This window comes from Centruroides sculpturatus, unplaced genomic scaffold (assembly GCF_000671375.1).
Source record: "Centruroides sculpturatus isolate CEXI.00-Female unplaced genomic scaffold, Cexi_2.0 scaffold485, whole genome shotgun sequence".
NCBI classification, from domain to species: domain Eukaryota; kingdom Metazoa; phylum Arthropoda; class Arachnida; order Scorpiones; family Buthidae; genus Centruroides; species Centruroides sculpturatus.
The window spans coordinates 236,398-253,117 of NW_019384760.1; the positions used below are offsets into that span (position 1 = coordinate 236,398).

Here is a 16,720-nt window from a genome sequence, read left to right on the forward strand (position 1 = left end):
TCCGATCTCCTCTTCCAGCGTATAACTATGTAACCATCGACGGTTATTACAATGCCGGCTGGGGACACATTCAGTGCCCACGTCCTACTCCTATAAGGCACTCAACCGGCCATCGCAAGCCCCGGCAAGGCGTAATATATATAAATAAACATCTCCAAACCCGATATCCAATATAGTAAGACACCAACCGAATGCCGTAAATTAATCGGGCTATTTTAATGCTAAATTCTAAATAAATTACGTAATTAATTTGGCACTAGAGGTAAGCGTTAGGCGCCATCTCTTATTAAAATTAATAATTATAAATATATTAATTAATTTAAATAATTTGGAACCGCTGGGAGAAAAAATCGGCCCGGAGCGGGACTCGAACCCACAACTCCTGCTTACCGTGCAGATGCGTTGCCAGTTACGCTATCCGGACCTCCGTTCCGATCCCCTCTTCCAGCGAAAACTTTGTCCAACTAAAATGTGTGTGATCTAGCTACTTCAGCTCCTTGTTCAGAAAAGAAAAATATATACTCTGATCAATTAGTCTCACTCATTCAGAAAAATAGAGTACTCATTTAGAGCAGGGATAATAATGATTCAAAAATATTCAAATTAAATTAAGTCAAAACTACTAAACACAAATACTACAAAGAAAACTACATATTTAATAAATTAAATTGTTGAATTTTGTATTTAAAATAAATGAATTATGACAAAATACAAAAACACTTAAAAATATTATTAAATATAAAATAAATTTTTTTTCATTTAAATAAAAAACTAAAGTCAGAGTCGACACATTTTTTCCGACTCCAACTCCTCTGGCAGAAATTTCTTCAGACTTTGACTCCACAGCCCTGATTTAATCTGTATCTTTCTGCCAAAATAGGGTACTATTAGGAAAATTCAATATAATGTTTGTTTTAAATAGGTCTTGCTTTATGGTGATAAAGCAAGTTTATTATACATTGTTGATGATGAGTTTAAATTAGAAATGATGGATTTATTTTATTTTTTAAAAATAAAGAAAAAATTTATTTTAGAAACTTGTTACAGTCATTGAGAATAATGCAGTTGTGTTTTATAAAATTATAATTTTGTTAAATTTTATCGATTTCAATTTTTTACTGTTCAATATTTGTATTTTTTCACAAAAAAAATTACATATGCCATGAAATTTGCTAAAATTATTGAGTAATTAGGTTTGTTTTAAAAATTATTAATAAAGCCAGTTTATAATTTGCCCCATAACTTAATCTATATCCCTCTTTCAAACATAGATAATCTGTGGGTTATCTACCCAAAACTATAGTAATAAGATTAAGTGGTGTTTTTTCTGATTTTTCTGATGTCTCACTGTTTACCTATCAAAATAGAAAATAATTAATTCATAAAATGAATTATCTTTTATATTGATGTGATGATTGATTATATTTACAAAAAAACTTTGTTTTTTATTTTGTTTAATTTATTAATTTATTTCTTATAGAAATGATTTTTGTATAATTTGCCTCAGAGTGAATAGAGTCACAAATGGATAAAAGTGTATGCATTAGTTAGTTAGTGACTGTATTCACTAAAGCAGATTTTCCCTTTGTCAGCATGCTACTGACAAAGGGAACCCAGCAGTTTGTAATCACCGATTTTGATGAAATTTTGTGATGTGTTGTATTTACTTATACTTAAACTCTACTAAAGCTCAGGACCCACTATTTAGACATTCTGAAAAAAATTATGACAAGGTTTTCTACAGTTATTAATACCAATATGGAAGAGTGATTCATGAAATTATGACATAGTGTGATTAGTTACGACATCACATGTGGACATATTGTTTTTGGGTTTGATTCTTGTATGCAAAGTTTTAATTTACATTTACAGGGGTTGTGCTGCATAGTGCCAAAATTACCGCTTGGTGATATTTTTATTAAAGTGGCAATAAAAATATAATACTGGTGATAGCAATGGTGATAAAAATACTAGTCCTCTTATTTTGACATTCAACGTTAAATTGAATCACAAATTACACTTCAGGAAAAAACAGTAAAATGTCAAACTTCCGTACAATGGGAATCCCATGCACCATACACCTAGCGATTTCATGATATCATGCAGCACGTTTAGGCAGAAAAATAGGAAATGGTGTTGAGGATTGCACAAAAACTGAAGGCAGTTTTCATGCAATGCTGCTCAATGTTTCTAGATTGGGGATTTATTATCGACTGAGAAATTTTGGGGTGGCCTTTTTTTGCTTTGATCTTTTTTCAGTAAACGAAAACAAAAATTTTGACATGATAGAAGCTGTGAAACACTGTTTAAACACTGTGATTAAATGTGTTACTTGGAATTATTCATTAAAAAATTATTCAAAAATGATTCCTATTGCCAACAAGGGAAGAGCCAGATGTTCGAGTCTTTGATTAGAATGAATTATGGTGAGTGTGTAGCCTTAAACACAAACAGCTCCTTGTCCAAATAATAGGACCCACATTTCAAGTGTTTACAAAAATTGTGCCTCTAAAAATTGAGTGTTTACGTCATAAGTTTTTGAAAGTTTCATGTCTCTGAGCAGTGATAAATAAGATGCTAGAGTACTGCAACTAGACGATAAAGTTTGAACTATTTGAATTTTAGTTTAGTTTTGCTTTTTTTTTTTTATGTGTAACATTATTATTTTATTATTTTACCACAGCTTTGGTATTATTATTCCTAAGCATATAAAACAAGTGATTAAAAATTGTGATGTCATTTCCTGTTTAGTGAAAACAAGCCTCTTTAGATTTAATTTTTTTACATCATTAAATAAAACTTTTGTTTCTTTACATTTATTTTCATGTATTTTACATACTATGTTCCACAAGCAAATAAGCTTAGAATGTTATTNAATTATGAATTACAAATAAGTTTGGCACTAGAGGGAGACATTAGGTACCATCTCGTATTTAATAATTATAATATTTAATTAATTAATTTAGAATAAACTGGATGAAAAGAATCGGCCTGAAGTGGGGCTTGAACCTGCAACTCCCGCTTACCTTGCAGACGCGTTGTCAGTTACGCAACCTAGTATTTAATATGAGATGGTGCTTAATGCCTCCTTCTAGTGCCAAATTTATTTGTAATTCATAATTAATATTTTCAAAATATAGCCTGATTATTTACGGCAATTATGGGTGTCTATTTGCTAAGCATCGGGTTTTGGTAGATGTTTATATTTGTAATTTTTTTGTTACACATAACAATAAAAATTGTTCTCTTTTTGTAATATGCTTCACACTTATTAAGAGCATTAAAACTGTTTCGTCTACATCAGTGTAAACACAGGTTCTAGCACATTTTCCTGTAGGTCTCACATCATTGGCTAATATCAAAATTGATTTGTGATTTGTTGTTATTTTTGAAAAACTACTCACAGGATTTTTCCAAACTTTGCTGCAATGTCTTTCTTTTTTGAGCCTTTATGAACTTCCTGCAATGTGTAATTTTTTTAGTAATGCTTAAACCACTTTATTAATAGTTCTTCAAATTCCAACTGGACAACTTATTAAATGAAATAAAATTTCTGTAATCCCAAAAATTTGTTCAGCAGTTATCAAAATGATCACTTTTCTAACATTTTTGACATTCCTTAATTGTAAATTGTTCATTTGTCAACGACAGCATTTGGACCTAATGCTCTCTTTCTTCTCTACAACCAGTACCCACATGGGTGGCAGATTACATGATGGTTTTAAAAGCTAACGACTAGTATTTCTCACACCTGATCCTCAGTTTTACAAAGGGTTTACAGATTTTTACCTGAAATTGAATCTAAATTTGAATGCAACCCAGATGGAATAATTGACTTTTAATGATAGATAATCATTACAAATGAAAAAAAAAATTGTTATATAGAAATTTAACTTCATTATTTAGAAGCAATTTTACATATATTTTTGGCTGAAAGAATAGTTTTGTATAATGCAAAAATTTGTTATATGGAGAAATTCACTTTATAGAAGTTTGTAATATGGAAGTTTGATTGTACTTAATTTTCTTATATTAATCGCTTTTACTTTCCTAGAGGTTGTTTATGTATGTGTAGTAAGGGATGGTATTGGAATCATGTCAAATTTGACCCTGTAAGATTTGCTCATTTCCACATTTTGAGATCCCTTGAATTAAAAAAAGTCAAAATAATTAAAAAGAACGGGTATATTTATACAATAGATTTTTCAGCTCTATATGGGCTAATAGTTTATTAAAGTTAGGTGACTAGACCTATACCTTTTGGCCAAAAATTATTGCAGGAAAAATATACTTAGTTATTGATTATGCTATCATTTATTTATTTTATTTTTAGATAATTTCTTTTATACAATCAATGAATGCCTTATTATTTTATATCTCAAGAAAATATTCTGGGGACTTGTCAGATGAATTATCCAATTTGGTTATTTTAACTGGGGAATAATTTGATATATACCATGTTTCTTGATCATCTGAATATAGCAATGAATATACCACATTACTAGATGACAGAAAAAATTATTCACTACTTTTTATTTTTTTTTTTTATTTTGCATTTTCTAAAAATTGTTCAAAAAGATATTATTTGATATTAAAAAATTTCTTAATTTGACAAGAAAAAAATTGTATCTTAATAGAAAATACAGGCTGCCCTTATTTTATGCTGGTAATGCATTCCTGGCAAGAAATATAAACAAAATCAGTGCAAGATAAATCCATTTTATAATAGAATGATGAGAGATATGTTTCAGGCATCCATGATAAATATATGTATAATTTTTCAATAAAAACATGTTTAATATCAAAATTTTACTAATACAAAACAATAATAATACAAAAATTATAGCTTAGGCCTACTTATTTATAGCCAAAATTGAAAATGCAATTTTTATACAACCACTGTATTGATCTCATATAGAATTACCACTGGATGCAACTTTAGTTTTGTGATGATGGCCTCAATTGAAGGTTAAGAAGAATTGATGGACTAGGCTGAGAATCATGCACTTTTGTACAGTATAAGTTCAAAGTGTTTGTCAGGCCTTTCTTTCTTGATAATTTCATGCTAAAGCTTAATTTAAACTTCTTAGAAAGTCACTTCATTCACAGTCAAGGTCCATTTTCCAACATGGGCATTTGGATTCAGTAATTTCCTTTTATTTGACAGCACTCTTTTTTTTTTCTATTTTCATAATTACACAATAACTTTACTTTAAAATGTTGAAATACTGCATGAACAATAAACACTTCAGAATTGCAAACAAACCAACACTGCTTAGAATCACTAGTAAAGCAAAGTAACTACAATGCTACCAACACTAGTAACTACTTTGGTTGAGCTGGTAGTTGAAGGTGTGAAAAAATATTTGCATTTAGCAGTTGCAAAAAATAGTCTACTCATTGTGGAAAAAATTTTTTGAGATATTTTTAAAGAAAATTTGAAATCAGTGTAAATCAAACCAGCATGAACAAGGGTGGCCTTCAGTTGAATTTTTTTTAGAGAATATCTATGAGGTGTGGCTATTAAATAATGGGATTGGTTACAAAAATGTAGTTTATTACAGTTGTACAACTTATAAATAAATAAACAATTAACTATAACCAGCATTAATTCTCTTATAAACGAACATTTATAAGAAAATTAATACAATTTAATTGTACAACTTAATTGCTATCTTCTTCAATGTGCTCCCCTCCTGTATATATACACCATTGTGCATGAATTTTCCATTTATGGAAGCAGTACTGTAGTCACCAGGTATTATGAAGCATTGCTGTTTTTTCTTTTACTTCATCCACTATCTAAAAATGGGTGCCTTTCAATCTGGATTTCAATTTTGGGAAAAGGTAAAAGTCATATGGAGCTAAGTCTGATAAGTAAGATGGATGGTCCAATACTAGAATCTTCTTATCAGTTAGATAATGCTTTACAGACAGTGTACTCTGGGATGGAACATTGTCTTGTTGGAGGATCCAAGCATTGTTCTTCTACAGATTGGGTCTGTTTTTCCTCACTCATTCTCTCAGTTTGGCCAGAATCTCAAGGTAATAATAATGTTGGTTAACTGTCTGATCCTCTGGTATCTATTCAATTATCATCATGCCATTGATATAAAAAAAGATCAACATTGCCTTCACTTTTGATTATCCATTCTTGCTTTTTTTATTCTTGCTGATGTGGGAGTTTTCTAATATCGATTGTCTTTGTTTCTTGATTGTACTGGAAAATTCACATTCATCACATGATGATCTCATGCAAATCTAGCTTTACTATCAGCCATTCTATGATGTCAGTGCAAATTTATTTATGGATGTCTTTCTGCTCCTGACTCAAGGTTTAGGTGACCAATTTGGCAAACTTTCTTCATGTTCAGTTGGTCAAGCAAAAATTTATTATACATTTTCTTTATTAAATTAACATGCACATGTCTGCTATCATCCAAATGCTCAATTGGCAATCATTGTGAACAATTTTATTCATTTTTGCAACATTTTATTTGGTTGCTACCATGACAGGATGATCCAGTCATTTGTTGTCTTTAATATTTTCTCCACTTTCATCAAAGCATTTATGTCTTTTAAACACACAATCACTGTACATCTTCTGCAACTATTTCAAACACTTGGTTGACAATTTCTTCAATTTTTGCAAGGAATTTGCGATTAATATTCTGCAGCAAATATTCTGCTTGAAAATTAGGAAAATCCTTTGTACAAAATTTCACAATTTTTAAGTGCAAACTTTGTTATTCGATGTATATAAATTCACTTTAATCCAAAAAATTTTTGGTTGATTTTCTCATAGCAACTTTGGTTAGATAATTTTTAAGACTTCATTGTATGAGTTTATCACAGATTATACATATGCATTTCAGGTTGTTGTAATTTCACAACCCTTCCTCAGTGATGTTTTTAGAGAGAAAATAACACAAAAAATATAAAAACATAAAAACTCCATTCAATATGTGAAATGAGAAAATGAAGTTTTTATGTTATTTTCTCTCTAATAACATCACTGAGGAAGGGTTGTGAAATTACAACAACCAGAAATGCATATATATAACCTGTGATAAATTTATAGAATAACATCTTAATTACCTAACCGAAGTTGCTGTGAGAAAATAAACCAAAAATTTTTTTGGATTAAAGTGAATTTATATACATCTAGAATATACAGCATCCATATTATGTAGGAGTTGTTACTTGATATATTTTTTCAAGCAAGCATGCGTGTTGTCTCAAATTTGCCCATAGATTTTAGAATATTGAAGTTTTCATTTTGTTTTGTGCCTTTTGTCAGGTTTACTTTAATGAAAACTGATAGTGCCATTTTTTTTCTTTCTTGTCCTAGCTTTCCTATCAACCAGGTGTCATTGTCATTGCTTTCAGACTTTAGCTTTTAAGACTATCACTATGTTTTTATTGGTTAATCTTCATATTTAGTAAAGTTTATTTAAATGTTTTTAGCCAAGTGTTATGAAACTTTTTTTAATCATTGGTAAGTAATCATTCATAAAAATGATGAATGAAATACAGAAGTATCTCGATACTCAAACTATTCCCATCTCAAATAAATTAGTATTTGAACACAAACTCTGGAAAAAAAATTGCTTGGTACTCGACTGAACAAACATGACTTGCCACACAAATTTTTAATTAATAACATATTTTAATTTATATTTTGTCATCCATAAAAAATTGTGATAAAAATCAAAAAATTAAGATGTTGCTGATTTTTCTGATCAATATCAACGAAAAAAGCTGAGATGACGAGGATACTTTGTAAAAATAAAATTAATATTAATGTGTAATACATTTAATTGTGATTGTTAGTTAATTATTGATTGGAAATAAATTATTAATTGCTTTAATAAACATATTTCTTTTAGCAATGAAAAACAATAGTATACTTTTGTTACCTTTTGGAACCTAACCCTATGTTTTTCACTAGTCCTTTGTTTCATATAGCATGGATTCACTATCGAGTTATACAAGAGATACCTATACAGGGTGCTTCAAAAAAATGTATACACACTTTGAACTATTGTAGTTTTCCCGCTCTACAAGGCTAATGTTATATTTCTTCGCCAGGTGGCAGCATAATCGTCCCTCTATGTTATATTATCAGTTGGAATTTGTAATATCAACATGGGGGACGTACGTTTGAGTTTTGAAGAACGTAAGCAGGTTATTAAGTGGTACTGGAAGTTTGAAAATGTAAATGAAGTTCAAAGACAGTGGAGAAGGGAGTATGATACAGAACCACCTTCAAGATTAACAATTACACGCATACGAGACAAATTCGAAGTTCATGGAACAGTGTGTGATGTGCATAAAGGTCATTCAGGTCGGCCTCGAACAGCTACAAGTGATGAGTCATCAACGGCAGTCTTGGAACTGTTTCAACGCTCTCCTAACAAATCTTCAAGGCAAGGGGCATGTGAAAGTGATGTAAGTGCTAGCAGCGTGCTACGCATTCTGAAGAGAGGCAAGTATCGTGTTTACATTCCAAGGCTGGTGCAACAGCTAAATGACGACGATCCAGATCGAAGGTTGCAATTTTGTGAATGGATTCAGGAGATGGTGATACGTAAACCGGGATTTATGGGTAGCATCATTTGGTCGGATGAAGCCCAATTCAAACTTAATGGAACTGTCAATAGGCACAATTGTGTTTACTGGTGTGAAGAAAATCCTCACATTACAATTGAAAAAGCTGTAAATTTGCCTGGTGTAAATGTGTGGTGCGGTTTGTCTTCAAGGGGACTCATTGGACCTTTTCGATTTGAAGGCACTGTAACTGGTATTAATTACCTAACAATGCTTGCTGATTCCATATTTCCTGCCATTCGTGCATTATACGATAATGATGATTTTTATTTTCAACAAGATGGTGCTCCGCCGCACTATCACAGGGACGTACGAGCTTACCTGGATCAAAATTTGCCGGGCCAGTGGATAGGACGCAGGGGGCCAATCGAGTTTCCACCACGCTCTCCAGACCTTACACCACTGGATTTCTTCTTGTGGGGCACAGTAAAAGATGAGGTGTACAAACGTAAACCACGTAACCTAGACATTCTTTGGAATGAGATTCAAGCAGTGTGTAGAGAAATCTCATTGGACGTTTTGATACGATGTACAGAATCTGTGGTGACTCGTACTCAGAATTGTATTGATGCTGCAGGTCACCAATTTGAACAGTATTAACATTTGTTATTTATGTTTCATTTACATTGGACTTTCAGCTTTCTATTTTCCTGAAATTTAACTTTGTAGAACGGTAAATAAATTTTCTATGGAAGTTCAAAGTGTGTATACATTTTTTTGAAGCACCCTGTATATANTGCTACATATTTAATAAATTAAATTGTTGAATTTTGTATTTAAAATAAATGAATTATGACAAAATACAAAAACACTTAAAAATATTATTAAATATAAAATAAATTTTTTTTCATTTAAATAAAAAACTAAAGTCAGAGTCGACACATTTTTTCCGACTCCAACTCCTCTGGCAGAAATTTCTTCAGACTTTGACTCCACAGCCCTGATTTAATCTGTATCTTTCTGCCAAAATAGGGTACTATTAGGAAAATTCAATATAATGTTTGTTTTAAATAGGTCTTGCTTTATGGTGATAAAGCAAGTTTATTATACATTGTTGATGATGAGTTTAAATTAGAAATGATGGATTTATTTTATTTTTTAAAAATAAAGAAAAAATTTATTTTAGAAACTTGTTACAGTCATTGAGAATAATGCAGTTGTGTTTTATAAAATTATAATTTTGTTAAATTTTATCGATTTCAATTTTTTACTGTTCAATATTTGTATTTTTTCACAAAAAAAATTACATATGCCATGAAATTTGCTAAAATTATTGAGTAATTAGGTTTGTTTTAAAAATTATTAATAAAGCCAGTTTATAATTTGCCCCATAACTTAATCTATATCCCTCTTTCAAACATAGATAATCTGTGGGTTATCTACCCAAAACTATAGTAATAAGATTAAGTGGTGTTTTTTCTGATTTTTCTGATGTCTCACTGTTTACCTATCAAAATAGAAAATAATTAATTCATAAAATGAATTATCTTTTATATTGATGTGATGATTGATTATATTTACAAAAAAACTTTGTTTTTTATTTTGTTTAATTTATTAATTTATTTCTTATAGAAATGATTTTTGTATAATTTGCCTCAGAGTGAATAGAGTCACAAATGGATAAAAGTGTATGCATTAGTTAGTTAGTGACTGTATTCACTAAAGCAGATTTTCCCTTTGTCAGCATGCTACTGACAAAGGGAACCCAGCAGTTTGTAATCATCGATTTTGATGAAATTTTGTGATGTGTTGTATTTACTTATACTTAAACTCTACTAAAGCTCAGGACCCACTATTTAGACATTCTGAAAAAAATTATGACAAGGTTTTCTACAGTTATTAATACCAATATGGAAGAGTGATTCATGAAATTATGACATAGTGTGATTAGTTACGACATCACATGTGGACATATTGTTTTTGGGTTTGATTCTTGTATGCAAAGTTTTAATTTACATTTACAAGGGTTGTGCTGCATAGTGCCAAAATTACCGCTTGGTGATATTTTTATTAAAGTGGCAATAAAAATATAATACTGGTGATAGCAATGGTGATAAAAATACTAGTCCTCTTATTTTGACATTCAACGTTAAATTGAATCACAAATTACACTTCAGGAAAAAACAGTAAAATGTCAAACTTCCGTACAATGGGAATCCCATGCACCATACACCTAGCGATTTCATGATATCATGCAGCACGTTTAGGCAGAAAAATAGGAAATGGTGTTGAGGATTGCACAAAAACTGAAGGCAGTTTTCATGCAATGCTGCTCAATGTTTCTAGATTGGGGATTTATTATCGACTGAGAAATTTTGGGGTGGCCTTTTTTTGCTTTGATCTTTTTTCAGTAAACGAAAACAAAAATTTTGACATGATAGAAGCTGTGAAACACTGTTTAAACACTGTGATTAAATGTGTTACTTGGAATTATTCATTAAAAAATTATTCAAAAATGATTCCTATTGCCAACAAGGGAAGAGCCAGATGTTCGAGTCTTTGATTAGAATGAATTATGGTGAGTGTGTAGCCTTAAACACAAACAGCTCCTTGTCCAAATAATAGGACCCACATTTCAAGTGTTTACAAAAATTGTGCCTCTAAAAATTGAGTGTTTACGTCATAAGTTTTTGAAAGTTTCATGTCTCTGAGCAGTGATAAATAAGATGCTAGAGTACTGCAACTAGACGATAAAGTTTGAACTATTTGAATTTTAGTTTAGTTTTGCTTTTTTTTTTTATGTGTAACATTATTATTTTATTATTTTACCACAGCTTTGGTATTATTATTCCTAAGCATATAAAACAAGTGATTAAAAATTGTGATGTCATTTCCTGTTTAGTGAAAACAAGCCTCTTTAGATTTAATTTTTTTACATCATTAAATAAAACTTTTGTTTCTTTACATTTATTTTCATGTATTTTACATACTATGTTCCACAAGCAAATAAGCTTAGAATGTTATTGCACATGGATGAAAAGGACAATCTGATATGAAAATAGGGTAACATAGGCCCAGCATTTTATTTTTTGAATTTTTAATATTATAGATAATTTCCTCATACGCTCATGTTTGTTACACTTCAAATATCACAATACCACCACATGAAAATAAATACAAAGAAAATTTTAGAAATAATAACAATAATGAGCAATTATTTATTGTGGCATTGTCACAATGCCAGGCTGCAATTTTTAATCATATATTTTTTATTTATTTAAATTCAAATATATGCTCTCAACTGCAAATTACTGTCTTGCTGTCTTACTGTCTCAACTGCATGACTACTGTCTTGCTCCTGTACAACATACTTTTTCTGTTAGCAAGGGAGTTGTGCCAATCATTTTTCTAACTCCTTTCAGGGAAAATTTTTTGAATTGAAATAACTTGACTTCCGGTTTGCATTGAAAGTTCATATATAATTAATCGGAGTCTATCTTCCACAACCTTTCCAGATTGGTCTCGGCTTTCCTGTGACTAAGTCAGTTTTTGAGATTAAGGGAGGACAGACAGATAACAGTAGGAATTTATAAGTCTAAAATTTTTGAAAATTGTGTGAGGCTCTGGTCAAGTTTGAACCCTCACTGAAATTTACATTAGAATAATTTTTTAAAGAAAAGAAATAGAAGCTAGAAATAAGTTTTTTATATGAAAACATGATTCAAACTTATAAACAATAGAAGAATATAAGTCATAAGATTGACCATCTCCAGTTGAGGGATCAAATTAAACATCAATTTTGACTTCTGAGATCTAAGCTGATATCTCATTACACTTAGTAATGATTGATCCACCTCTTAGAAAGTGAGAACAAGGAAAAGCGACCAATTGGAATGGGTGATTGAGGATAGAAATTAATAAAAACTGGAAATTCAAAGACGCGATAGCTTCTTTTCCCAAAAGTTTCAAGTATCAGACTAATTGTGTGTGACTTTCCCAGAAACTCTTAAAACTGTGTATTGCACCATCTGTTATGATATTTCATTATTAAAAGCTTTTATATTCTTAATTATTATAAAATGGCAAAAAGCTTAATTTTGAGGATAGCAATGAGTTTTATAAAAAATTGTAAATGCTAATAATGAGTAAAAACATTATTAAGTCTGACCCTATTTGAGATATGACATACAACCCCACTTTATTTCCCCACCCTGTTGACCTTAAACCACAAAAATTTAACAGCATCAATCCCCTTAATACACAAACCGCCTTGCAAAATTTTAGAAATTTTTGACAAAAAGCACAGGAGTTATTAAGCTTCAAACAGGATGAACAAAATTGTTTCCCCACACACACTAACATCCATACGTACAGAAAAACCCTCAAGTTTTCTTGCATTTCTCGACATTTCAAGGCCCCGAGTCCAAAAATGTAAAATTCTTGGGGGTCATTTTTTTAACTGGTCACCATACTTTCCCTCTGTCTTATATAGCAGAGCCAGGAAAGTGAAAGGTGCAAAAAAATGTAGCTTATATGTTATGTAAACATCAAATAAACACAAATGGAGTTTCTGATTTCTCCCCAAACCATCAAAAGTGAAGTGCTTCACTTTAAAATCTTAGCTTTAATAATAAGATCAATTATAAATGTAAAAAAATACCTTTGCATATGGTGATTAAACCCAAAAACAAAATCTCCATATGCGATGCCTTAACTAATTGTGCTATGCTTTTTGTGAATCACTCTTCTGTATTGGTAGTAATAATTGAAGAAAATCTTTTTATCTTAATTTTCTTGAGAATGGCTAAGTAATGGGTCCTGTGGCTTTGGTAAGTAGGCTATAATAAATAAAACACATCCACAAAATTTCACCAAAATTAGTGATTATAAACTACCATGTTTTCCTAGTGAGTTGTCTCAAAAATTGTCATAAAGATTTGGATTATTAGTAAAAAATACTATAACAATTATATCTTTAGGTAAATTTGAATGGTATTAAGTATAAATTAGTTAATAGATACATTTTTTTATTTAAAAAATATAACTGAATTAAAATTAAAATATATAATTTATTAATACAGTAATTATGATTTTTAATGGAGTCAAATGTAGGAAATTCTATTGTGTACATTTCTGATATGTAGCTATTATTTTTTAATGTTTATTAAATGATTATTTGGATTTTTAATAGATTTATAGTTTTAGTGTTAAACATTGAAAATATTTTATGAATGTTTTACAGTCGTAATTACGTTTATTGTGAATTCATCTGCTATTTGATAAAATATTCAGAAAATTTGTAATTTTTTAAATAATAATAATTTTCAATAAAATATTTATATTTAAAAATTTTTAAATTTAATATTATTCTCAATTGTAAAATTGAAAACTTCTGAGAAATTTGTATATTATTGAATATTGTAAATACCAAATAACCATTATGATCTGATAGGAATGTTTTATTTTTGTTACAGATATAATTAATCCAAAATCTCTGCCTGGATCCAAGGATTCTTCAAAAAGTTTCAATTATGATTATTCCTATTGGTCACATGATGTAAGCATTAAATATATTTTTAATTTGGAGAAAGAATTAATTTCAAATTTTAAAATATATGTTGTAAATTTTTTAGCCTAGAGATTATAATTTTGCATCACAAGAAGTTGTTTACAATGATATTGGAGAAGAAATGTTGCTACATNTTGTAATTTCACAACCCTTCCTCAGTGATGTTTTTAGAGAGAAAATAACACAAAAAATATAAAAACATAAAAACTCCATTCAATATGTGAAATGAGAAAATGAGGTTTTTATGTTATTTTCTCTCTAATAACATCACTGAGGAAGGGTTGTGAAATTACAACAACCAGAAATGCATATATATAACCTGTGATAAATTTATAGAATAACATCTTAATTACCTAACCGAAGTTGCTGTGAGAAAATAAACCAAAAATTTTTTTGGATTAAAGTGAATTTATATACATCTAGAATATACAGCATCCATATTATGTAGGAGTTGTTACTTGATATATTTTTTCAAGCAAGCATGCGTGTTGTCTCAAATTTGCCCATAGATTTTAGAATATTGAAGTTTTCATTTTGTTTTGTGCCTTTTGTCAGGTTTACTTTAATGAAAACTGATAGTGCCATTTTTTTTCTTTCTTGTCCTAGCTTTCCTATCAACCAGGTGTCATTGTCATTGCTTTCAGACTTTAGCTTTTAAGACTATCACTATGTTTTTATTGGTTAATCTTCATATTTAGTAAAGTTTATTTAAATGTTTTTAGCCAAGTGTTATGAAACTTTTTTTAATCATTGGTAAATAATCATTCATAAAAATGATGAATGAAATACAGAAGTATCTCGATACTCAAACTATTCCCATCTCAAATAAATTAGTATTTGAACACAAACTCTGGAAAAAAAATTGCTTGGTACTCGACTGAACAAACATGACTTGCCACACAAATTTTTAATTAATAACATATTTTAATTTATATTTTGTCATCCATAAAAAATTGTGATAAAAATCAAAAAATTAAGATGTTGCTGATTTTTCTGATCAATATCAACGAAAAAAGCTGAGATGACGAGGATACTTTGTAAAAATAAAATTAATATTAATGTGTAATACATTTAATTGTGATTGTTAGTTAATTATTGATTGGAAATAAATTATTAATTGCTTTAATAAACATATTTCTTTTAGCAATGAAAAACAATAGTATACTTTTGTTACCTTTTGGAACCTAACCCTATGTTTTTCACTAGTCCTTTGTTTCATATAGCATGGATTCACTATCGAGTTATACAAGAGATACCTATACAGGGTGCTTCAAAAAAATGTATACACACTTTGAACTATTGTAGTTTTCCCGCTCTACAAGGCTAATGTTATATTTCTTCGCCAGGTGGCAGCATAATCGTCCCTCTATGTTATATTATCAGTTGGAATTTGTAATATCAACATGGGGGACGTACGTTTGAGTTTTGAAGAACGTAAGCAGGTTATTAAGTGGTACTGGAAGTTTGAAAATGTAAATGAAGTTCAAAGACAGTGGAGAAGGGAGTATGATACAGAACCACCTTCAAGATTAACAATTACACGCATACGAGACAAATTCGAAGTTCATGGAACAGTGTGTGATGTGCATAAAGGTCATTCAGGTCGGCCTCGAACAGCTACAAGTGATGAGTCATCAACGGCAGTCTTGGAACTGTTTCAACGCTCTCCTAACAAATCTTCAAGGCAAGGGGCATGTGAAAGTGATGTAAGTGCTAGCAGCGTGCTACGCATTCTGAAGAGAGGCAAGTATCGTGTTTACATTCCAAGGCTGGTGCAACAGCTAAATGACGACGATCCAGATCGAAGGTTGCAATTTTGTGAATGGATTCAGGAGATGGTGATACGTAAACCGGGATTTATGGGTAGCATCATTTGGTCGGATGAAGCCCAATTCAAACTTAATGGAACTGTCAATAGGCACAATTGTGTTTACTGGTGTGAAGAAAATCCTCACATTACAATTGAAAAAGCTGTAAATTTGCCTGGTGTAAATGTGTGGTGCGGTTTGTCTTCAAGGGGACTCATTGGACCTTTTCGATTTGAAGGCACTGTAACTGGTATTAATTACCTAACAATGCTTGCTGATTCCATATTTCCTGCCATTCGTGCATTATACGATAATGATGATTTTTATTTTCAACAAGATGGTGCTCCGCCGCACTATCACAGGGACGTACGAGCTTACCTGGATCAAAATTTGCCGGGCCAGTGGATAGGACGCAGGGGGCCAATCGAGTTTCCACCACGCTCTCCAGACCTTACACCACTGGATTTCTTCTTGTGGGGCACAGTAAAAGATGAGGTGTACAAACGTAAACCACGTAACCTAGACATTCTTTGGAATGAGATTCAAGCAGTGTGTAGAGAAATCTCATTGGACGTTTTGATACGATGTACAGAATCTGTGGTGACTCGTACTCAGAATTGTATTGATGCTGCAGGTCACCAATTTGAACAGTATTAACATTTGTTATTTATGTTTCATTTACATTGGACTTTCAGCTTTCTATTTTCCTGAAATTTAACTTTGTAGAACGGTAAATAAATTTTCTATGGAAGTTCAAAGTGTGTATACATTTTTTTGAAGCACCCTGTATATA

The 16,720-nt window shown here is 30.6% G+C and overlaps 3 protein-coding genes across 3 annotated transcripts in view; all 3 read left to right on the forward strand.

Moving 5' to 3' along the window:
* LOC111628794 (kinesin-like protein unc-104) overlaps positions 1-16,720 on the forward strand; it is a 219,622-nt gene that overhangs the window by 49,056 nt on the left and 153,846 nt on the right. The window contains exons 3-5 of the mRNA XM_023372640.1: positions 14,025-14,107; positions 14,184-14,255; positions 16,680-16,687. Of these exons, the coding sequence (XP_023228408.1) occupies positions 14,025-14,107; positions 14,184-14,255; positions 16,680-16,687 (163 nt within the window). The remainder of the gene's footprint in view (positions 1-14,024; positions 14,108-14,183; positions 14,256-16,679; positions 16,688-16,720) is intronic.
* LOC111628786 lies at positions 7,853-9,336 on the forward strand. The gene has a single exon (XM_023372628.1). It carries the CDS (start codon positions 8,149-8,151, stop codon positions 9,208-9,210), a length of 1,062 nt encoding a protein of 353 aa, XP_023228396.1. The 5' UTR covers positions 7,853-8,148; the 3' UTR covers positions 9,211-9,336.
* On the forward strand, positions 15,227-16,710 carry LOC111628785. Its single transcript, XM_023372627.1, has one exon. The coding sequence runs from the start codon at positions 15,523-15,525 to the stop codon at positions 16,582-16,584; it is 1,062 nt and encodes a 353-aa protein (XP_023228395.1). The 5' UTR covers positions 15,227-15,522; the 3' UTR covers positions 16,585-16,710.